This window comes from Chinchilla lanigera, unplaced genomic scaffold, assembly GCF_000276665.1.
Source record: "Chinchilla lanigera isolate Chin_1 unplaced genomic scaffold, ChiLan1.0 scaffold00035, whole genome shotgun sequence".
NCBI lineage: Eukaryota > Metazoa > Chordata > Mammalia > Rodentia > Chinchillidae > Chinchilla > Chinchilla lanigera.
In genome coordinates this window covers 8870457-8894482 of record NW_004955436.1, presented here as the reverse complement: position 1 = coordinate 8894482, position 24026 = coordinate 8870457, and the positions used below count along the sequence as shown (strand labels likewise).

At 35.3% G+C, this 24026-nt stretch overlaps 1 protein-coding gene across 4 annotated transcripts in view; it reads left to right on the top strand.

Annotated features, from left to right (window-relative positions):
- The window catches only part of Themis (thymocyte selection associated), a 165206-nt gene that overhangs the window by 14558 nt on the left and 126622 nt on the right, over window positions 1–24026 (top strand). For all 4 annotated transcript variants that reach the window (XM_005389175.2, XM_005389174.2, XM_005389177.2 and 1 more), the window contains exon 2: window positions 16346–16504. In XM_005389175.2, the coding sequence (XP_005389232.1) occupies window positions 16346–16504 (159 nt within the window). The remainder of the gene's footprint in view (window positions 1–16345; window positions 16505–24026) is intronic.

The following is a 24026-nucleotide window of genomic DNA, read 5'->3' as shown; positions in this document are numbered from 1 at the left end:
TAAGCTGGTGACCAAGAATGCACGTGTCCAACCAGACACTACAGGTCAGTTAGTAGCTACATTTTTAGTATAATTGGGCATTACATTTTGAAAATAAGACTAAAAGCATTGAAAGTTTCAAAATGTAGTCCATTTGTGCTCATCCACTTGTGGGAAACATGTTCTTTCCTAAAATTGAGCTTAAGTAGGTCTTAATATTTAGAAAAAACTCTACAACAGGTGCATTGCAAACAAGCAAAGAAGCTTAAGTAAAAGCAATTTCAGTTGCATTCTTTTCAAAAAGTGTAGAGGAAAATAGCTGCAGGGTAGTTTTTACATTGTTTACTTGAGAGGAGCTGTGCAAAATGTAGACAGTTTTGCAAAAGAAGAACAATATCTATATCTATGTTAGAATAGTCGCACTTAAAATTCTCTCCTTTATGTGTTGTTAAATACGAATCTTGACTATACAATAAAAAGTAAGCAAATCAAGTACTGGTGAATAATTTCTCATATAAACATATAAATGTAGAATACTTACATGTTTTCTTCATTTTGTAAGTAGAAAGATATAGTGGGCAACAGAGTAAATTAAATTAAATTATATTTTTATTATCTGCTTCATTTTTCAATGTTATAAAATAAGCATTTTGTCTAGGAATACTAATTGACTATATTCATTTTAACCTGTAAAATTATTGCTCAATTATTTATCATTGATCAACATTTACTTAAGCCAATCAAATCAACATTTTTGCCATAAGAATAGTACTGTTTTGTGTATTATGATACTTCAGAATTTGTCAGGCATTCCTAAATTACTAGCAAATGTTTAAATAAGAAACCAAGTAACATGAAGTTAATGTATAAAAAAATCAGAAAGCTTAGTTTTAGAATGTCTGTTTTTGATGAAACCTCAAGATCTTAAAATTTAAAACAATATTTTAAATGAATGTCTAATTTATTTTATATCAATAAATATTTGGAATTGTCACACCTTTCAAAGCCAAAATTTTTGCAAGGACTAGTAGATGAAGGCTACTTACGTGAAGCATATCTTTTCCTATGAAATAATAATTTGCACATGGAAGCCTAAAGTCATTATTTGACATTAGTTTATTGTTACTGTTCTAAAGAAAAATAGTTTGCCAGAAGTTTTCTTAGGGCAGCTTCCTGGCAGTCTATATAATTAGATGGACTATCTAATTTCTAATCTCACAAAGAAAACTAGGAATAAAAAAAGTTTTTCTCTAGGTTAAGTTCAGTTTTACAGCTCAACGTCTGTGTCAGTTGAAGAACAAACACCTGCCCGATAAAGGATGTGTGAGCCCTAACCACAGACCAAAGCACCTTTTCTTCCTTTTCCTTTTCTAGTGACTTCAAGAAAAGCTTGATAATACGCAAAACAGTTTCCTTCCAAAACTCTGGAATCCAATCATGTGATTATTGAATTAATTATTCATTAGCAGAGATTACTATGAAGTTTTAAATTAGTAACATGGTTCTCCTTGCTTTATTTTTTCTGCCCCTGCATAATTTACCCATTTTTTAAAAGGTAATTTTCTACATTCCCAGCAAATCTACTATATTTAGGATGATACAGCATTCTAAATCACCTACACAAACTTTTGGATCTTATGGAGATAGAGACTTAATTCACATATTCTCATATAATTATTCTCTTCATCCATTATTAATAAATAAACCATAAATCTGTCATTTTGTATTACTAAGATCAGCATTTCTCTTTCCAGTGAAGTTTGAAATATAAACACATTTTATTCAACCAATAAGTAAAGTGTCTAAGAATATTCATTTATGCAACTAGTACTCTTAGAATGACTTCCTAGTACTTATGGTATTCTAAGTTTAGGGCAGTAAAAACCATGAAACTATCATGGTCCAAACTGTCAAAGAACTCAGCCCTTACCTGGAGTCAGACATAATAGTTACAAGACATTTTAAGATGTGTTAATGAAAATTCATCAGATTAGATTGACTACTGGTTTGATATTATTTCCATCAACGATTAATTGGACTGCCAAAAGTTTTGCATAATATACCTAAGGGAACTTTTCTTCTTCAGTATAAAATTTCTCTTTTAAGAAGCTTTTCTTCCTAAGTTGATACCTAGCAAATGACATCTTATCATAATACATGCTATAAAGCTTAAATGAGTATTTTACTCCACTAATGAAAGAAATAAGAATAGAAATTTTAATTTCTACTACTAAAAACATTCTCCTCTTCCTAGGAACAATAACGCATTCATTTAGTTGTTCTAATTAAAAATTGATAGTCTGATCAGTCTAGAGCACTTGTTTACCATGTACAAGGCTCTGAGTTTTATCCCAGCACTACACAAAATAAAAAATGAATAAAGAAATAAAAATTAGAGTTGACAGTTCAGATTAACTAACGTACACCATTTGTGTGACAGGTGACTTTTAGCATTTTATTTTACTGTTGGGTTTCATGTGTGCTGCTTTTTGAATTCAGATCCCTTTGTAAGACAAATCAGAATTATTCAAGGCAGACATCATTTATTAAAAAAATCAAATTCACTGCTTAGTAAAATTCAGTCATTACTCTTTATTAATGTGCTTATGAATTCTATCTGCTTTATTAAGAATAACAAAAAATAATCACACTAAACTTCTCAGAGAAAATGACTTACCACAGACTGAGCAGAATTGATCTGGTCATTTGCCATTACAGGTTACATCTGGTAGATATTGACAGGCTTCGGTCCCTGAAAGCAGATGTCAGCTATTGATGTCTTTTACCACAAATTTACTGGTCTAGTACACTGAAAGACAGCCTTAGATCAAACCTTTCCAAATGCATAAAACTTCTTTTTTTCCAACAGGCATAAAAACAGTGATGCGACCCTTGCGTCAGCTTGATGGAGTCCCACAGCTTGTCTTTTGAAGATCTCTGACAGTACCTTGCATGGAAAGTTCATTAGAGATTTCCACAGCAGTGTTCAGCCAGGATGCACCTACTCTTCTAGTCAGAGTCAGATAACGAGGTTGCTTTGAGTCAGCCGCCGAGCCCAGAGAGCAAGCAGAGAACCCATATTTGATGCAGGAGATTCTTTGGTTGCTTTGCAGTAGCAAGCATGCCTCTGTGGAATCCGGGACTAATAAACATAGTTTGGACACCAGTCATTTCACCTAGAAACCAGCTTGACCTATAACAATCATTTAAATGAGGAAAACCTAGATTAATAGATGATGCAGATACACGTGGTAGTTTTGGACTTCTGGTGAGCTAGTCACCTTTGCTCTTATATTTCTGAAGAGTGTACTTTTAAATCTTACCAAGCATTTCATTCATCCTTTCTCCAGGGTTAAAACTATTCTACGCATAGACATGCATCTCGTTTTTATGCAGAAATACTTAAAGTAAATTACATATAAATTATAATAATGAATAATCTTAAACATTTATCTCCACCATGTCTCAGCTTCTATTCATTTTCTTATTGGGGCAGATCTACTAATATAATTAGTTACATTAAATTGATTTTGTCTTTATTCTTTTAATTAACTTTTTATTTTTTATTTTAAAGACAATAAGAACTTTAAAAAACACTAAAAGCAATACGGAATTTCAAAACAGGACGATAGGAAATTAAAAATAGTTGTTATATTGCATACTGTTATCTTCAAAGTAGTTGTTCAGATTACCAGATATAGACGTGCAAAATTGATCAAACAACTAAGCATTAACTATTCCTGTCAATAAACCAATAGAAATTAGTAGTACCATTATCTTAGGTATCTTGTGTGTGTATATATATATATTTTTTCCCTTCTTTTTTTCTTTCTTTTCTCCTTTCCTTCATCACAGCTATTTTTTCTTTTTGAGCAGTTTCTTTCCCTTGCACAATATCTATTGTATCTTTCAGATTTTATTTACTCTTTCAGTTTCTTATACTAGGGAGACAATATGATGTTTGTACATATGGGTCTGATTTATTTCACTTATGAGTATGATCTCCAGTTGTATCCATTTATCTGTACAAGCCTCAAGTTTATCTTTGTTTATAACTGAGTAATACTCCATTGTATAAAAATGCTCCATGTTTTTTAGACATTCCTTGGTTTATGGGCATTTGGGTTGTTTCCAAGGTTCAGCTATGACAAATTATGCTGCTATAAACATGGGTGCACATATATCACTGTGGTATGATGTTTTCAATTCTTCTGGAAAAATACCCAGAAGGGGAATAGTTGGGTCAAATGGGACCTCTAATCCTTGTTTTTACAGGAATCTCCACAGTGATTTCCACAGTGGTTATACCAGTCTATACTCCCCCCAACAGTGCAGAAGGATTTCTTTTTCCCTACAGCCTCGCCAGCATCTGTTATTAGTTAATTTCTTGATGAAAGCCATTCTTCCTGGGGTCTACACTCACTCTCAAGTTCATATGTGCACCATGATTTCCTCTTGTCTAGCTAATAATATACAACAATGTTTGCAAACCTAACTAAACTTTTCAATGTACTAGGGCACTTTGCAAATATTACATGTTCCCTGGTTCTACCTCTACAATCAGAGACTATTGGATAATAGGCCAGGAACCTGCCTTTTACAGATTTCTCCCATTGAGAGTCTGGTGCAACCTCTCTGAGAGCAGCTGTCCAAGAGAACAAGATAGGACCATTCGTGTGCAAAGGTGATCATTTGATATGGAAAACAGTATATCAAGAGCTGAGTTCACTGCCTCCTTACTAGTTCTTCCACATTAATGAATCGTAGTGACCAAGTATTCTCTTAGAACCCCAACATCTTAATCTGCAAGTCAATTTCGTCTTACTTTTCTACTTGTTTTTCTCACCAGTGTTGATGGCTACTCCGATGTTGCAGTTATTGTCTTAGGCTGGTGCTCGCCCAGGTCTGTGTCACTTTGGAACACATCTCCTTGCCCACAGTGTCTCTTTCCATTCTTCAAAAAGAAGCTCCAAAAAGAAAAAAAAAAAGAAAAAAAAAACTTTCTCAGGAGAGTAACACTTTATTGGTGACATTTAAAATCCATTCTCCTTGAGTTTTGTCCAATCCCTGACTTCTGTTTTATGAGGTCAGCATGGAAAGAAATTGAATGTCAGAAAATCCTTTAACATGTGCTAATTTATTCACACTTGAAAATGATGCTTTCACTCTCTGGAATGCCCTTCTCTTCTGTATTAACAAATAGCAATTGAGACTGACACTATTTGGCTATCATCATACCCTAACTACCACATATGTACTGTATTCCACATTGACTTGTTTGCTGCTGACTTCATTAGCGTGAAAGCACAATGAAGGTGATACATGAATGCCCACATTATCAGAGTTCTGAAACACTGCATCAGCAGGAAAACCTCAGCTCTCACTGAATCTTCCCTTTAGGTTTAGTGGATCTGTGCTGATTACTAATGTAGCCACCAGCTATGGGGGTTACTTTAAATTAATTAGTAGTTATTGGTTACATTGCAAGGGGTCATGAGCTTCATGTGGGTACTAACCGAATTTTTTTTTTTTTCTGGTACTGGGAATGAAACTCAGGACCTTGCAATTGCTAGGCAGGCACTGTGCTACTGAGCTCTATTTCCAGCCCTTAACTGCATTTATGGAAGACTCAACTTACATTTTCACTAGAGCAGTAATTCTATTGATTGTGCTTCTTTAGAATTCCTCCAAAAGGTAGGAAGGGTCTCACCTAGGGCTTACTGCATGCTAAACACGTGCTCTTTATGAAACTACACTCCCAGCCAAGAAAGTATTTTTGTAATTACATGCCTAGGAATAAATGGAGAGAGGAAGTAGTATGTGCATGTACATGTGTGACAGTTATTCTCCAGGGAAGATGAGAATCGGTCCTAAAGCTTCGTTCTGCAGTCTCAACCTCAGGATCCAACATTTGTCCTTGGTTTTTTGAAATGAAAATGCACATTCATCTTTCCACAAAACAATGTAATGTTTTATAGGTAATGTACAGTCCAATTAGATAAGGAGGTATCACTACAGTCTCCTTGCCTTTTTGGTCAGACAGTATCAGCTGTCTTCTGTCTGTTCTCCCTTCTACTGTACAAAGTTTCAGCTAAGGTTGATATTGCACGGATCCCTTGCAGCTTCAGATGTCCACTTGATAAGTTTGGCCACTGAGCTGCGAAGGAGTTTCAGTGTGAAACTTGTGCTGCATGCCACTAAAATTAAAAGCATGTTTCCTCCTCTTTATCTCTTTCTCAATGCCTGAAATTTAGATACTACAGTGAAAACTTGAGCAGTTTTCTTAGAAAATGAAAGATGGAAGAAAAATTGAAAAAAACCACAAACTAACCATGAGAAAGGCTAGAACCCATGAAGATTTCATGGAAAGTGAGGTTACTTTCCACTCTTGCTTAAGGAACAGTTGCTGAGAAATTTGGAATAAGAAAACTTGGGATGGGTTCATAACCAACTATTTCATCCACTCGTTTGCATTCCAGAGTATTAAGCACATCACTGAGTATAAAGAAGCTTGTCTATACACAACTGTGCTCAAATCGATTGCATCTCAGAGTTTTCCCAAAAATGACAATGGTTTAGGGAACCTTTTTAAGATTTTTGTCTTTCAAGGACAAGAATGGTTGTCAGAAAACAGTATTCTTATATTCTTTTCTACAGCAAACTATTTTTCTTGGCTATTAACAGTTCTATCAAAGATCAGTAAAATATCCTAACAGTTGTAGTCAAAGCTTTTTCTATGTGGTGTTAGTGTCTATCAGTTTGTTTGATTTTGTTCTTTATATATTTGAGTTGCTTAGAAAGTGAGTTTCTCAAGAAAAGAGCACCTCTATTTTTGGAAGGCTTTTTGTTTTATTTGGGGTTTTCTAGTTTTATACTCTGTGTTAGATGATATTAGATTCTCAGTGGATGATAGAAAATTTGATGAGTATTGAACAAATTTTAATATTACATACGTTAGTTCAATTCTTCTGAAAGTTTTTTCATTGTTTTCCAAACTTTACAGAAACATGAGGAAAATTGAGCTCCTTCAGAGAAGGATAATTTGACATAATGAATATTGTACTTTATAAAAGGAATGATAACATCTAATAGATATTAAAAACAAACTAAATCTTTTCTCTGAGCAGTCATGTAGGCTTATGTGAAATTGACATTTCTGTCAATTTTCCACAAGAGGGTATAACATCATCCACAGGTTTATACTTCTGTAAAATCATATAATTCCCAGAAGTCTACTAGTCGATACTTAGTTCTCCATTGAAAGAATACACAATAATCTAGTTTGCCCTTTCCCAGTCTTGCATATTTATTTCCTGACAAGATTAACCGAAGTTTTGATACGTGTTTCTCAGTCCAGGGTTATCTCTGCCGACATTAGGTGTTCCGGTTGTGCTCATCCCAAAGAAAAAGCCTTTGACCAGCTTGTGAGACTTATCCTATGAGCTCTTGGAAATCCTAAATGCAAACAGGGTCTTTGTGTAGTCTGGACCTTGGGCCATTCCATAGATTTTATGAAAACGTGTAAGATTTGGGAGATGCCTGGTTTTGTTCGCCTCGGTGCTGTGCCACAGTATACCAGTTCAATTGCTGAAAGCAGACCTACAGATTGAGGAGCTGAGGGCAGTCAGGTAGGCTTATGTGAATGACTCATAGTAATACACCAGGCTACTAAGGCACAGGTGAACTTCCCTGATTGCCAATAGTTTGCACATGTTGCTACCCATCATTCCTTGGAGAATTATGTTCACTGCATGTGAATCCATCAAAATAGAGAGACTAGAAACTTGTGCCAGGTTATTCCTGACTCTGCCCTATGAGTGTGTATCTCTTTCCTTTGCTCATTTGAATGTGAATATTTTCTCTGTAATAAACTGTAACCATGAGTATTATATCTTTTTGCTTGCTATTCATCCTTTTAATGAATAACTTAATGATGGATTTAGGAGCCTCTACATGTGAATAGGCATCATTTTGGTGGACATGCAGGTAGCTGTAGAAGACACGTAAAGCTGAGCTTGTTTCTTCAGATTGATTTAAAATTTATTAGAATGGCCGTTTGTCACACTCCACAGTGACAGCTTACTGGAGCTGATCATAGAAAAGTTCTGGGTAGGTTATTTGCAGAAGTCTGCATCTCTACAAGTGGTGTGTCCTAATCAGAGCCAGATTTTCTTCAAGATAACTCTCCCCTGAGCTTTCTACTTCCCGTGGGTTCTACCAGAAAATACTGGGAATTCTCCATTCCTTTTCCAAACTAATTGCAGATTATAAGTTCTTTGACTTTCTTCCTCAGGGCCTGGATGTACTTCTTTCAATAAGAAGCATTTTGTAAATCCAAACCTTTGATTTGCAATTTTTTTTTTTTAGTGATGTTGTACAAAACAGATTTTGGAAGTAAAAAAAAAAAAAGTACATTTGATTTTGTTCTCTTTGTAATTAGAAAAAAAAAACATTCATTTTTCTTCCATCAGGGTAGAAAAGTCTTTCCTCATGCAGCAAATCTCTCTTGGTTTGAAATCTATTCTATTGATAATCTTACATAATTTGACTCTTACATTCACATAAAAGAGTTTGGCAATCATGAAAAATCTTTGTTTTTTTCTGATAAAACCTATATTTTCAAGACTATTATCTCCCCAAGCCATCAAAAGTACTTTGAGTCTCTGTGCTGAACAACTACTAAAGCTTCTATTACCTTCTTTGCAGAAATAATCTGTGTGTTTTGGCTTTAATGTGTAAAGAATGCAGCAGGAGAATCAAGCTACCCATGAGGACTTATTTTTGTAAATTTACTGCTTGTCTTTGAATGATTTTTATTTTTATACTATAGGGATTGCTTTGACTATTGGTGAAACCAAATGAAATGCCTGCTTATTCTTCATACAAAGATTTTTAGTTTTCTGGTAGAAATGTCCTTTGGACATGCCTGATAGATTCTATCCAGCCTCCCTGGAACACTTGATCACATCCAAGTTTGAAAACTGCTATATGATGGCACATAACTCCAAGGAGGGCACTCACATTCATGGAACTGTGGTTCAAGTGGTTATAGAAAGGACACTCTGGGTGGCAAGCTGAAGCCACGAACATTCTTCACTTGTTTGATATTTGTTCAAAAGATGACTGGGGACAGTTATCTTCAAACATTTTAAGAGTTCTATATAGAAGTGCTAAAACAGCTGTTTTCTGTATTATTCTAAGCACTAATACAGTTCTGTAAGATTATCGTAGAATAGATTCACACCATGAGAGATTTGCTGCACGAGGAAATACTTTCCCACCTTGATGGAAGGAAAATGAATTTCTTTTTCTAATTACAAAGAGAACAAAACCAAATGTACTGTTTTTTTGGTTTTTTTTGTTTGTTTCTTTTTCTACTTCCAAAGTCTGTTTTGTGCAACATCAGTAAAAAAAAGGCAAATCAAAGGTTTGGATTTCCAAGATACACATATCCTACATATTAATAAATGTAATAAGATGTACAATAAAGATTACACTTAATAAAATGAAGTGTTTTTTTACAGTGACAACTTTTCAAAATGTCATCTTAAAACAAATCTTTATTTTAAGTCTTTTAAAAAATAAATAGAATTCCAGCAATGTAAATGTTCCAGTACAGATAACCACGTGGTAGAACTCTTAGATAGGGCCTTGGTCCCTGAAGAGCATTAAATGTAAAATAAGATGGTATTTGAGTTCCTGTCTGACACTGAGACTCAATGATTCCACAGATTTTTCGTATTGCTGTCACTTTGGTTAGAGATACAAATAAAATTTAAACTCATTCTGTAGATGCCATTAAGCTATACAAAGTTATGATAATTATGAGGTTCACGTTTTATCCCTCAGTGCAGACCCCTGTCCTACAGGAAATGAAGGATCATGGGAGGGTCCTGCATTATGCTAGATTTCTTTTGTCAAAGGCTTTTCGGCAAGTGAACTCTATTAAATGATTAAAGTCTTTTAAATCAAAGGGGCTTAAAGAAAGCATGTAAAGTCCCACTGCAGGTCTGGCCGGCAGTAATTTATACCTGGTAATCCATCTCCAATTAATGGATAGTCACATGGAACTTCACACTGAGGAGGATTAATAAACCACACCTAGACTCAGCCTGAAATATGCCATAGATGATTAGGGATGGCAAGCTGAAGTGGTAGGATACACTAGACATATTTTCCATGTCTATCGTGGAGAATATCTGTCATGCTACTTAGAAAAATCCATAGCACTGATCTAGAGGATTTCTCCTGCTCATGGCTTTGGACCTTGGCATGTATGCTTAGCACCTCAAAACATTCAAGGTCAATTAGGTTCGAGCACAGGCTTATACAACTCAAAAGAGCATAACATAGAAATGAGAATCTCAGTGTAGCAATTTGCGATTAGTAATATTACTCTCAAGTTGATTAAAATGTCTGTACTTTCAGTTATAGCACTTAGACCCCACTGCTGGGGTCATTGAGACAGATGTCTTAATAAAATTGATTAAGTTTTTGTGCAAGAGCTTGTGATTTTCCTTTTTGCAGTATGTTCGGCTTCGACTTCCACTCTCTGTCTCCTTCAGACTATATCCTGTATCCCTGATTTTCCTGAGGTCTTATGTCTATACCTAGTACCTTAAGAAAGTTTTCTCAAACTGTCTGTAGGGAAGGACTGATTTATTTTTTTCAACCTATCTTAGACTAGTACTTTAATACAATACAAACTAAATGAATTGTGAAAATTAAGTAGAGACACACAAAATACTAGAATAATTTTGTTGTTTAATTCAATGTACATAACCTCAGAAATTTCTATAAAACTTCCATATTTTTACTTTCAATTTCTAAACCATTACTCATGAGCAGAATAGTTAATGAAGTACTTCACTAATGCTAATGAACTTAGGGAAATATATAACACCATAAAACTTTATTTTTTATGTATAGTGTGAACACTTTATAGTACATTGGAGGCCTGATATAATCAACGCAATCAGTGCATTTATATTCATTAGATGGGATGTGGAGAACAGGTTTATGATTTCAAATGGCTATAGAGGTCTATAGTAGCTTTACTTAACATTTAAGATGTAAAATATTGGCAATTATATTCAAATATACGAAATGTATTTGGAACTAAGTGTTTCCTACAGTAATAAAGCAACTCCTGATTTGTTCCGCCATTGTAGGAAAATGTTTTGTGGTAGCGGGAGAGGGACTCATTTCTACACACATCCCTAATTGCATTTGCTTGATAGTCTTTGACCCAGAACCGTAGAGAAGGACTCTTTCATAACAACCACTTGCAAACCCACTTCCTATAGTTTTAACCCTGTTAACAGATTCTGCCATTAAAAAAGTGGTAAGCTTTTAGCTAGTGTATGAAATTGTGACTCATTCCTTAATCATCTGAATGCCATACACATCACTTAGATTAGTTAAGAAGTTAGGCTATTCTGGTTTCAGAGCCCACTTGTATTTTAATCTGTGTTTGTTTGTTTGCTTTTGGGGGGCTCTCAAGGCCCAGTCTTTCCATCCCCCAGGAGCTTCATTTCTCTGTTGAGTTGAGACTTTTAAAGTTTTACCAACCTACAGTACAGTTTCCTCCTATATTTTTATTTTTAGGCTTCACCTCTGGGATAAACCCATCAGTTATGAAGAACACTTAGCCCACTAGTTATGAAGGAGAACATTATATTCTTAGAGCTCAGTGAGATTACCATTTAGTTCTTAGTGCAGCCATCAATTTTCTAATTTCTAATCTCATTACTTTTGCCTCTTTATACTGATATTTTTCTGAAGTAGGAAAGACCTAAAGATCACTTGTGATCAATGTTCAGATATACTTCTCAAATAAAATCCACCCCTACTAAAGCTATTAGGGCTTTCATGCCCACTTATTTGTGGGCTGGGTCCAATATCATGCTCATTTGTTTTTAAAAATATACTTTTCAAGCAGTTAGAAAGACTTTGCCTCTCCCTCGCAGGGCATAGGAATCGTATTGAAGGCTGGCCATGTCAATGTCTGTTGCAAGCACAACCTCTTTAAATGTCATTCCTCTGGTGAACTGTCTAGAGGAAATTGTGAACTCTCTAATGGTGTCTTAATGCCTTATCAACCACCCAGTCTCGGGAAATGATTCTAATAAAATAATTTCACACTTAAAGCCTTCCTCTTAAGAGAATTCTCCTTACTGATAGTGCGTGCTTTCCTTGGGAAAAGCTGCAGCTGTGCTGGCAACCATAGTGTGCTGTGATTTATATGCTATCAATCATAGGCTGTGTAATAATCACATATGTGTGATAATGGAGATAAGTATAAACCACTATTAGGGAACAGAGGAGAGAATGAATTCTTACTTAGGTGTGGGGATCCACAAAGGCTTTGTAGAGGATAAGTAGGAGCTGGAGTTTTGGGATTGGTTGGTCTTCAACAGGTGGATGAAGAAGGCAAGGAATGAGCGCCTCGTTGGTGTGATGTGATGCGGAGTGCACTTCCAAAAAAGAGGAGAAAACCTCCAAACCATGTAGTGTCTTCCTGACTGTCACACGTTTTTAACTTTGAGGGAAAATGGAAGAAAATCTATTGAACCAGTTGTTTTGGCTGTTTCAGTGTGATCACAACATTACTTATATGGACTGTCAAACGAGAGGTGAGTTCATAAAAGGATATTAATGTATCGTTTTTATTGAGCAAAGTAGCATTACAGAAAAGGTGATTTCAAAGGCGCGTGGCTCTTTCATTACCGCCCTCCGGGGCGATGTTTGATCACTGAAAACAGGCTGCTTTGTTCCAGTTGTCTCTGATGTTTGGCATTATCCAGAATACATATGCTCTGACTCGGGAAGAATCAGTCTGAACACTGAATAGATGTGAGACTCACATATTCAAAACACATATCCGGTGGTTACAAAGCAATGAATGCCAATTGAATATGCATGTCTATATAAGTGCAAACATATTTCAGACACGTCTCAGCAAAATTTTAAAAAGCAAATTACACCTGAGATTAGGAAAGCTGGCTATTTTTAAAATGCACCATTTTATATAAGAACTGAAGGAGAATATGTTTTAAGAGACATTATGCTGGTGATGGCAAGGTCTATTCAGTTTCAGAGGTTTGAGAGTGGCCATATGTCCATGTCACCTAACACAGACACAACTCTCGTGGTGGACATCACCGAACACTCTATATTAAAAATGAGCTAGCAGCCTTTGAGGTTCGACCAAACTGGAAGTCACAAAACGTAAAAGAGAATTGCTGAATGTTCGCATTTGGGTGAGTTTTTTTCCTTACATGACTGGAAGAAATGAATTTCTTTTTTTATTCTTTTTTCAAAAGGAAAGAAATGCTTAGAATAAGACTTAAAGAATCAAAAGTTTTGTATGTGGGGACCAATACTCACAGAATTTTCTCTTCATTGAATTCTCCACCTCCTCATCCCTGTGAATTGATATGTAATCTCCCATCAATTTATCATTTCACTTTGGATTCCATTTCAACCCTTGAAAGAAAGGCGATGTTCCGAGACAGGCTGTTGGATTTATAATACAGCTGCAATTAGATACTCATTGTGTTGAAATTAAGCCCAGAGGCTCTACCTGGAATTGGCTAGGATAAATTCTGTTCTATTTAATTTGACAAAGAGAAGTCTTGCCATGTGACTTCTCTATGTGAAATCCTTTCCTCTCCTGTGCTTGCTTAACGCATCTTTTTCCAAGGCCTTCTCTTCCGCCAAGCCCTTCCCTCTTAGGTTAATTTTGCAATTTTCTCAAAACAGACTACACACATTACGTACTTGTTGCCTAGACCAATGCTTTACAAACCTTAATGTACTTACAGGTCATCTGGGGACCTTGTTAAAAATGCAGGTTCTGATTCATCAGCTCCGGGTCTGGGCACGACTCTAACAAGCTCCCAGGTGACACAATGAACCACAGTTTAGATAGTGAATGTAAAGTACAAATGACCACTTCCTAACTTAGTACTTGGTCCTGGACCCTGACAACTGGAAATGTATGTTCTCTGACACTGAGGTTGCTTTGGAATTCGAATGGCTTTGATGTGTTGGTAATTTCACAAAGGCTGCATGGTCTGGCCTCCTTCTATCCACTTCCCTTGTTTCTTTATTCTTTCTTGTCACTTTATCTTCTTATACATAAAACTACTTGAAGTTTCTAGAATGTATAAGACTCCTTCTCATCTAGTGTCTTTTCAAATACTATTTCCTTTGCTTGTTTTAGGATCCTGTGATATTTCCTTTGAAATCTAGCTCAGCTGTTCTCTCCTTTAGGAATCATTCTCCAAATTCTTTCCCCTGTAACTGCTTACTTAAGTGTCTCTGATCTACTCCCACAACTCTGTATTGTAGAGGAGGATCTACTCTCCTCTACTCTGTATTTTCTATATTATAGCTGTATCATAGTCTGCTGCAATTATCTACCTACCTCATCCATTCTTCTGGAGTGGGGAAACTACCATACTTTTTATCTCTGATGCCTAATTCATCGCAATGTCTGACACACAGTAGGCTCTTATTAAAGTTTGCTGGCTGAAGGGATAAGGGAGATTGATGTGTTGTAGCCATGCTAAAATCTAATACAAGATCTTTTTTCTGGAAACTGAAATGGCACTAATAAAACTAAACTCATAAAAAGTTAAATGTAGAGTGAGCTAATACTGAAGATATAAAACGTTAGTATGTGGTTAATTGACAAATGAAGATCATAGCAAATATCTATTCTGAGATCATTGGAGCAAAATGTCACCATGGATTTTTATTATTTATTTTAATTCTTCAACTTCTTCCACAAAGGACTTGACACTGATAATAATGCTACGTATTGAGTTACTAAAAGTATGAGAATGGAAGTCGTTAAAGGAATTGTATGAGAAAAAAGAAGATTTCACAAGTACGGTACATACTGAAAGTTGGAGGGCCAGACAGAATAGACTAGCTAGTCTGCAAAAATATTCTTTGTCATATAATGGATGATAGTATTTGTGTGGTTGATTTTCACTTCCACTCTGCCTGATTTGTGCTCTCTCTGACATCTGTGGGGCGAGTGTCAGCTCTGTGTCCTCTAGCTTTTGGTGGGATTTCACTAACAGGGCATCCCAGAAGGAATATGTGGTCAGGACATTTATTCTGGTAGGTTGCCTAGGGCTGGCTGTGCTTTTATGTTCGTTTCTCCTCTGTGAACACCTCCCATGGTGGGCCTCCTTCAGTTATTTTAATGTGAGTGTGTTCCATTACCTGTTGGACTCACGTGCAGTTGTTTAAAGCTATATTGGATGCCAGGTCTAATCACATTTTTAATTATTATGACTATAATTGCCAAAAGTACTTTTAGTTTCTTACTATGCATCAGGTAAGAGTTTATGAGAGTGTTTAATTAAGAAAAATTCAGAAAAAGACCAATCTAAAATCTTGTCCTTACACATTTTAGATTTAATGTGGTAAACAGACCTAAACCATCTTAGAGGTAAAGGAATAGCGATATTAATCATATTTTAAAGTCTATGGTTCCTTAATGCTTAGTAGCGTCACTTTGATTTTATTGCTTAGTTGTAATGCAGTAATATGAAGGGGAAGCAGTTTGGGGTTGTTTCCTTTTTAGTAGGGATAGATCATCCAAAGCTGGCGTCTGTCTTCTTTCCTGTTGCTCCATTTTTCATTACGTCACTATCCATTGTCCTTGCATGATGGGCTGGTGGGTAAACGGATACAAAGCTCAACATTAGCATCTATGATGAAAGGTTTCTCAGGAAAGAGACTGAACTCACATGAAGCTTTCTTTGTTTATCTGGGGAGGTCCGCCTTAAAGTTATTGAGCATTACTTCCAGTTTATTAAAAACCAACAGATAAAAATGCACAAAAGTCTCATATTCATGAAAATAAAGAGAAACAGATCTAATAAATAAATGTGATGCTCTTAATATAAAGCCCACTGGGTAAGTCTCTCTGTCTTTGAATCTTGGATCATGTTATAATCCTGCAGAATTTACTTAGATCATTGTTTGCTTATTTGAGTCTACTTCTGTGACCCAGTAAAAATAAATCAGAAATCTCAGCAGTGAAAAACATATTTGTAGTTTGACATTGGACAGATGAGCTAATGTGCTAAAGAAATTGTAAATTCAATGTATAATAGTACAAAAATAAAATTGTTTATATTCTGTCCAGTGGATGAAGTGAAAATCCAACATCATCGCTGGAACATTGTGTGCATTTTGCCAAGCTTAATTAAATTTGTCTTTCGTAAGTAGCAAAGAGATGAACCGAATAAAAACACTTCATGCAAGGTTTTTGCTCTCGCTTTGTTCTGCAGCACTTAGCTATGTCTTAAAAATTATTTTTACTTTTCTCTCTCCCATTCAGGCTCTATTTATGAAATGTCTGGAAATGAATGCTGTTTTTCAACAGGAGAAGTGATTAAAATTACTGGTCTCAAAATTAAGAAGATCATAGCTGAGATTTGTGAAAATATTGAAAGTTGTGAGTCTCCACAACCATTTGAACTGCCTATGGATTTTCCAGGTAGTGTATTACAGCCATTTTACATTTGAAGAAGTATATTGTTGATAATTTTATCAGTTTAACTGAAAACAATGAACAAGTAGATGCTGTGTTTCCCACTCTAGTTCAATGGGTTAAAGAAATCAGAATTCTTGTAATTAACTTAAGGCGTCAAAGAAGACAAATACTTTATGCATTTTAATTACACATTCTTTATATAAGAATTAATCACTTTGGTTAATGTATTTAGTAACCTTTTAAAGTTAAATTTTTAACTGATATTTGAAAACATAAAAATTGCACATGTTGATATGGTAAAGTGATATATTGATATGTGTGTACACTGTGTAATGTTTAAAACACATCAAACAAACGCATCTTCTCAAGTATTTCTCATTGTTTTTTGGTAAAAATCTTCAACATTTTTCTCTTCTAGCTTTTGAAAATGTAGAATACATTGCTGTTATCCGTAGTCACCTGTTGTGCAATAGAAATTCTGTGCAAGCAGAAGTTCTATGTTCTTTGTTCACGTGTACATGTATCACACTGAGATAAAAGAAACACAGAAGAACAAAAAAATAGCCCAGAGTTGCTTTCTAGAAAATTTTTGACCAACTCTTTCACCTACTCTAGATATCTGGTTTTCTGTTCTTACTGTATATTGAACACCAGAGCATGTACATTATGGGGTAGTCACTGGTGATTTGCTTTCCTTATTCGCTAGATAAGATTTGTCAGTTTTTCTATAAAGGGCCAGATATTAAATATTTCAGGCTTTATAGTCAGATCATCTTTTCCAGATACTCCACGCTGATGTTATAACACTTAAGTACCTATAGATAATACACAAAACCACAGATGTGGCTCGATAAAGCTTTATTTATACAAATAAATGGTCATCTTGAGGTGTACTGTCAACTGTAATTTACTGACCTCTACTCTAAACTAAAAATCCTTTACAGATTCTTTCACACATATTACCCCATAGTTTTTTGGGTTTTTTGTTTGTTTGTTTGTTTGTTTGTTTGTTTTCCAGTACTGGGAATCGAACACATGACCTTGCGCTTGCCAGGCAGGCACTGTGCCTGTCCCTACATATTTTAGATTTAATGTGGTAAAGAGACCTAAACCATCTTAGAGGTTAAGGAACAGCGATATTAATTATATTTTAAAATAATATAATCCCCAGCCCAGACCCCATAGTTTTAGTAATAAGCCATATTTTCTGATGCAGAGAATATGCTCAGTATTTGATTACTGAATGGCTTATAAAGTAGGAAATGTAAAAATTTACGATACAGCATGTGACACAATGTGTCTGAAGTTTGATGTGTCTGGATTTGATGGAGGCTTTGTAACAAACAACAAGCTGAAGTTGGTTGTCTTCCAGAGCGTGGATTCTGAAGTCACATTTCAGTCCAATTCTGCCACTTCTTAGTGTTGTAAGCTTGGCAACAACTTTATTTACCCTCCTCTCATGTAAAATGGAAATAATACTTCTATCTATCTCCTGGTGTTGTTGGGAGAACTAATATTAAAATACATTCAAATTGCTTGGAACGATAGCTAGCATCCTGCAAGGGCTATTAAAAAGTGTCGATTTTTATTGCCATTATTAAGATTATTATTGCTATCATTCAAGGAGTCAGGAAAGGCTTTTCAGAGAATGTTATAATTCAGAGAATGGTATAATAAGCTGAAGTTTGGAGAATGAAAATAAATTAGCTATTTTGAGGACAACATTTTTCCAAGTGCTTTAATAACAAATCCCTTTCAATAGAAACCCTGCCCATTCTTTAATTCTAAGTAGTCCTTCCTTACTGCTGTGTTTTATAAAACAGGTTCCCATACTTGACCGAGCTGTGAAATGAAGTAGGGAGACCTTAAAAATCCTGATAGGTCATTTGCTCGAGGTATTTCTTTATTTGGTTGAAGTGATTTGTAGTCTTGAAGCTCTCTTAAATTTCTCAGGGTGGAGAACTACTGCTCTCTGAGAAGCATTCGCTTGGTACCATAATTAGATGCAACAGTTGCTTTTCTGTTGATAACTATAGTGCTTCATCCCTTAATTACTGCATTTATTCCATTTTGTATGCAATTGAAGCTATTTGTGTGCTTATCTGACTAGCGCTGTGTACCTAATAGATAATGAGGTTGTCGAAGTCAGACACAGAATTTCATTTACTGATATAATTCCCATGGTGTTTAAGACAAAATGTATCGAAAACTATTTTCTGAGTTAAAATTACTGGAACCTTCCAGCAGAAGGGATGTTTCTTATCAGAGTCGTGAAAACACTTAGCTTTTGATTAAAGTCTGATTTGGGCAGTTGCTATTTTCTACCAATTGAACAAAAATTTTAAAAATGTTTACCATTACTGTTATTATAAAAATCAAGATTAAAATAAAGGGGTAAAGTGATTGATAATGATTAAGGAATACTTCCTTTCCTAGAAGACTCCTAAAGAGTGATAAAATTTAAAAGGTCACAAATAGAGGAGTAATTCTCTATCAGCCCTAGGGAGAAAGGTAGAAATCATAGCTCTTTATATATTTTACAAATCTAAATAGATGCATATACAATGGAATCATTTGTCAGAAAATGGATCCACCTTAAGACCATAATGTTAATGGTCTTGTTAATGTGAAAATCAGATACATGAGTTTAGATATTGCATGGTTTATGTTTTCAGAAACCTAAAATATAAATAAATATCAAAATAGAAGATAGATAATAGGAAAAGGGGAGATAAATCTTTTGAAAATGTCAAGGAGACCAAGAAATGGAGGGGGAGATTAAAAATTAAGATGTGTTCTGTACAGATATCACCTCCACATGATGAATGAACTCATTTCGTACCGTAAACATATACTAATGAAGAAATAAAGCCTTCCCTTTTAAACTCATTAGATTTTAAATTCAAAAAGTTCAATATTATTTTTAGAAACCTTGCTTTATTTGCCTTATTATCCCAATTTTATTTTGTTATTGATTTCTAATTTCATCTCATAGTTGTCAGGCCATACAGTACTTGATGATTGAGTTAAAAATTTTTATTGAGACTTGTTTGATCAACTAAGTACTTCCTCCCCCAGAACTGACCCTTTCAGTATTTTGCATTTGGCCATTCCATACGAGTTGGGCATTGTTTTCCCTCAGGTCAGGCAGATCCTCATAAAATTCTCATAGTTTAAAATCTGGTGCATTTGTTTCTCTTGTGAGAATGCCTTATTACAAGCAGAGCACTCTGCTCCATTTCAGAACAAGCCCAGTTCTCCTTACCCTGCTAGAAACTTGAGGGACATGTCCAGTGAGACTCACGATGAAAGATGTGTCAATTTCCTAGATGTATAACTCAGAGAGGTATAATGGCCCGCCTGGGCTTCAGTGTCCTAAAGATTTTTACTCTCAGACTTGTTCCCTCTGAGCTTTCAGTAATTTATAAATTATGGTTCAGGTTTTTCTCCCAAGAGTTTGATTCCCATGGAAGCTTCTTCTCCAAAGTTCCTGTTGCAGTGTGTTGTGATTTTCAGTGTTTGTGTTTCCAATTCAAGACGGCAGTGAGTTGTCCTATTATCTCCCTTTTGTGACAAATCTAGAAAACACTTTTGCCAGCTTGGATAGAAAGACTTTGTACTCAGTTTGAGCTATCCCTTATACTCAGGCAGGCAGTTAGAAATTTTTACTAGCCAGTACTTCCTGTTGATGTAGATTCTCAAAGTCAGTCAGAATTAGGTGTTAAGGTCTTCGCAGGTCTTTTCTGACCAGGCACACGGTTCTGGTAACGGGCACAGATCTAGACACGCTTGTGGCATTTAGCTCACTGCTTTTCCAGACTGCTGCTGGGAGCCACAAAAGTTGACAATTGTCTGTCATTATGTTTGGTAAATGCTCTGAAGAAAAGGTTTCCACAATGAACGATTTCCACACGTGGTCACATAAAGGTTGTCATACGAGAATGTCCTTCCAGGGAGACACCAGACATGTTAAATAATGGCAGGTTTCTGGGCCTGCACTTAAAGAACCTCAATCTCTTTCTCCCTTCTTTTGTGAATTCCAGACTTCTGATTTCCTATGGTTGCAGGTTTTTGGTTTTCAAATCTGTAATAGAGCAGAAGGCAGGAGCACTGGAGAAGATTCGGGATATAGCAGGTTAAAATGCCATAGTATTTGTTGCTCTTAACAAGATTGAGGCAGTTTTCTTTAATAAATTCTCCCCAGATTGCTCAAATGCTATAGTGCAGAGCTACTATCTGTCATCAGAACTCCGTAATTTCTAGAGTTCTCAAAAAATTGATTTTTTTTAAACCAATTTTCCCATTGCTTTTATGTAGGAGGCAATTTCTGGAGGTTTTTATTCCACAAATTTGCTGACACAGCTCTTCTTTCTGTATTAAAATATGTAAATACCAATCCTCAGTTTAATACATTGATATAAGAGTTTTAAGGAAATCTTGGAAAGTTTGCTCAGAGTGACTTTTTTTTACAAAATGTGAAAATTTACTGACAATAAATATGACTTTTTGGCAAAAAGATAACTTCATACATGCAGCTCCAGAAAATTCAAGATGGAAAAAAAGTCAAGGAAGGAAAGATGTGCAGAATTTTAGAAAGATACTTTTAGGAATCAAAAAGAAAATGACTTTTTTGTTGCTATAATATGAATAGGGAACAAAATTTCCAGTATATATTACTGGTTGCATCCTATATATTGTTATATTTTTGTATGTCTCTATTCTGTCACCCTCCAAAGTGTTCAAGTATATTAAAAGAAATAAAAAGCTATCATTTAGTTCTCTACGGGAATAAACTGTTTTAGAAATACAATTTTTTTTTAGAAGACAGCTCTTTTAGCTGGGCCTTTTTATGATCTGGAAAACATATCATTCTGGCCAAACACAACAAAAATATATCTTGATACTTGGGAGTTTATTGCATTATCCCCATAGATTGATAAATCACATAATATTTGGTTTATAGTGAAGATCCAAGTTTTCAGATTGCCTCCTGAAGAGATTTATTCCTCCTTTGTAGTGTCATAAAGCATGAATAATAAATATCTCCTCTTTAGTCATGAAAATATTCCAAAAGAAAATGTTTCAATACATCTTTATGATGAACTGAGATTTCCTCTGCTCCCAACCAGCGAGTTTACACACTGTGTCTCTAAACTATATGATCGAGGAAGGCTGTAGACACATCTATAAAACCACTGTTCAAATTACAAAGCTGGATTGAGGAAATTTCTCTTTTTGAATTTTTAGGCTCTACTTTATGAACTGTATTACTATGTAGGAATTTCATTGCTGGAGGCAGGAGCTGTAGAAAATGTGGAAGTAAATCTTAGAGACAGAATTTCCTCTACTATATCACATTCCATTCTGTCCACATTGCATACTCCAATGAGGGTCCTGATGATGTACTGGATGCTATTCTGCATGTATTCTCATACATATAGGCTATGGGTTGCATTCACATATTACAGACAAGAAAAGAGTTACTACAAAGCTGAATCACTCGTCTAAAGTCATGTAGAATGTTAACTTTTAATTGCTGTGACAAAATACCTGAGACAAACAATTTAAGAAGAAAAAAGAATTCATTTTGGTTCACAGTTTCAGAGGTTTCCAGTCAGTGGTCACTGGCTCCATTCTTTTAGGCCTGTGGCAAGGCAGAATATCGAAACAGGGCCATGCCCACTTTGACCTCACTTCCTGTGGCAAGGCCAAATATCTTGAAGCCCATCAAGAACCGTACACACTGTGACTCCATGTTTGTCCACTGTGCCCCTCCTCCTAAAAGTTGTACCTTCCCGATAGCACTGCAGGCTGCCAACCAGGCCTTTAGCAATGGCCTTTAGTTGAGGCCAAATCAGAACAGCTTTGTTCAATCTCTGTGCCCAAGATATATATAAAGTTTAAAATTTAAAAATTTCCTAGTAGACACATTTATCCATGATTTTTGTTGCATAAAACATTACCTCTAAAAATCACAACAAACATCTCATGTGCTTTCTTGACCAAAGGGGATGAAAGATTTAGAAAAATATGAAGAATAACTAATGACAAGACTTAAATTATTAGAGAAATGCTTCAAAATGAAATCAAGGGCAAATGACTAAAATTTATGAAATATGCCCTTTATGCCTCCATATCAAAATACCTGATTGATTAGCCTTTTTCTTTTCTTTTTTTTTTTTTTTTTTTCCTCCGGTACCAGGAACCGAACTCATGACCTTGCGCTTGCCAGGCAGGCACTTTTGCTGCTGAGCTAAATCCCCAGCCCTGATTAGGCTTTTTCAAAATTAATTTTCCTGTTGTTCCATTTGCAGAATTATAAACTTAATAGGTAGAATACATGTAGTACTATGTTGAATATATTCATTCACTGCATTTTAATCAACACTTGAAATGATCAATTAACACTTTCATCTTTAGCCATGTAATGATTGAGGTAATTTTTTGTTTAACTGGTTTTTTTTTTTTTTTCTAAAAGAATCTGCTAAGAAAATTATTATTTCAAACGTATTAATATATTTAGTAGCTTTATCAAGAATAACATTTCCAGTTTTGAAAGGCTTCAGTTCAAAGAAACAAGAGATAAGTGGAATTTTCTGTTTTCCATCTGGATATTATGATAAAACATGGCTCAGAGCAGGTCCACATGGAGTGTCTTCTTTGTCCTTTAGATAACTTTCTGTCCAAGAAACCAGGGTTATGCTTCCAAATTTTCTGGGTCAAATTCTCTTAAGGCATATCTTTCCCACTGTGCTCACTTAAGCAAAATAAGTTCAGCTGGGTCTGACATATTTTCCTACAAAGAAAATGATACTCTACACAAACTATGTAGCAGAATATGAATTAATCAACATAGAAAAGAAATGCAGGCTGTTGTAGTAATTTACAGTTCTACTTTTTTAGTCAGATGTTCTTCTATACTTCAGTGCATGATGAGATTATTTATGTATGTCCTTAGGCTTTGAATAACAACCATGTATGTTATCTGGAAGACAAAACAGACTTTGTAATTCTAAGTTAAAGTGATCTTTTTCCAAACTATGTACATTTTGGCTTTAGAGCAGAATTATATCAGAAAGATCATTTTAAAATAAGCTATTCTACAGCTGACACACTTCTACAAGTTTTCATACAATTAGTATTTTATGTCCACCTTCTAAGATCTATTTCCTCACTTCTTGTTCTTACCATGTCTTTTTCCCACCATATGGCTCTTTAACAGCTCTTTATGATGTTGTTTGGACACTATCACCACGGAAGGACTATCATGAAAGCAGCCAGATTTCCCTGAAATAATTGTATGTTCGGGTCTTTAGTTCCTTAATATTAACTAAGCATCAAGAGAACGCATTACTCTATTTACACCCAGTGATAGTTCAGGGATTTAAAAGTTCTACTATAGGCATACAAGCTCAATTCACATATTCTTCCTGACCCAGTAAATCATATGTGGTGTACCGCCACCTCCCCTATTATGACCTTGCACACCACTGTAACACACTTATTATAGGTCAGGAACTTATTT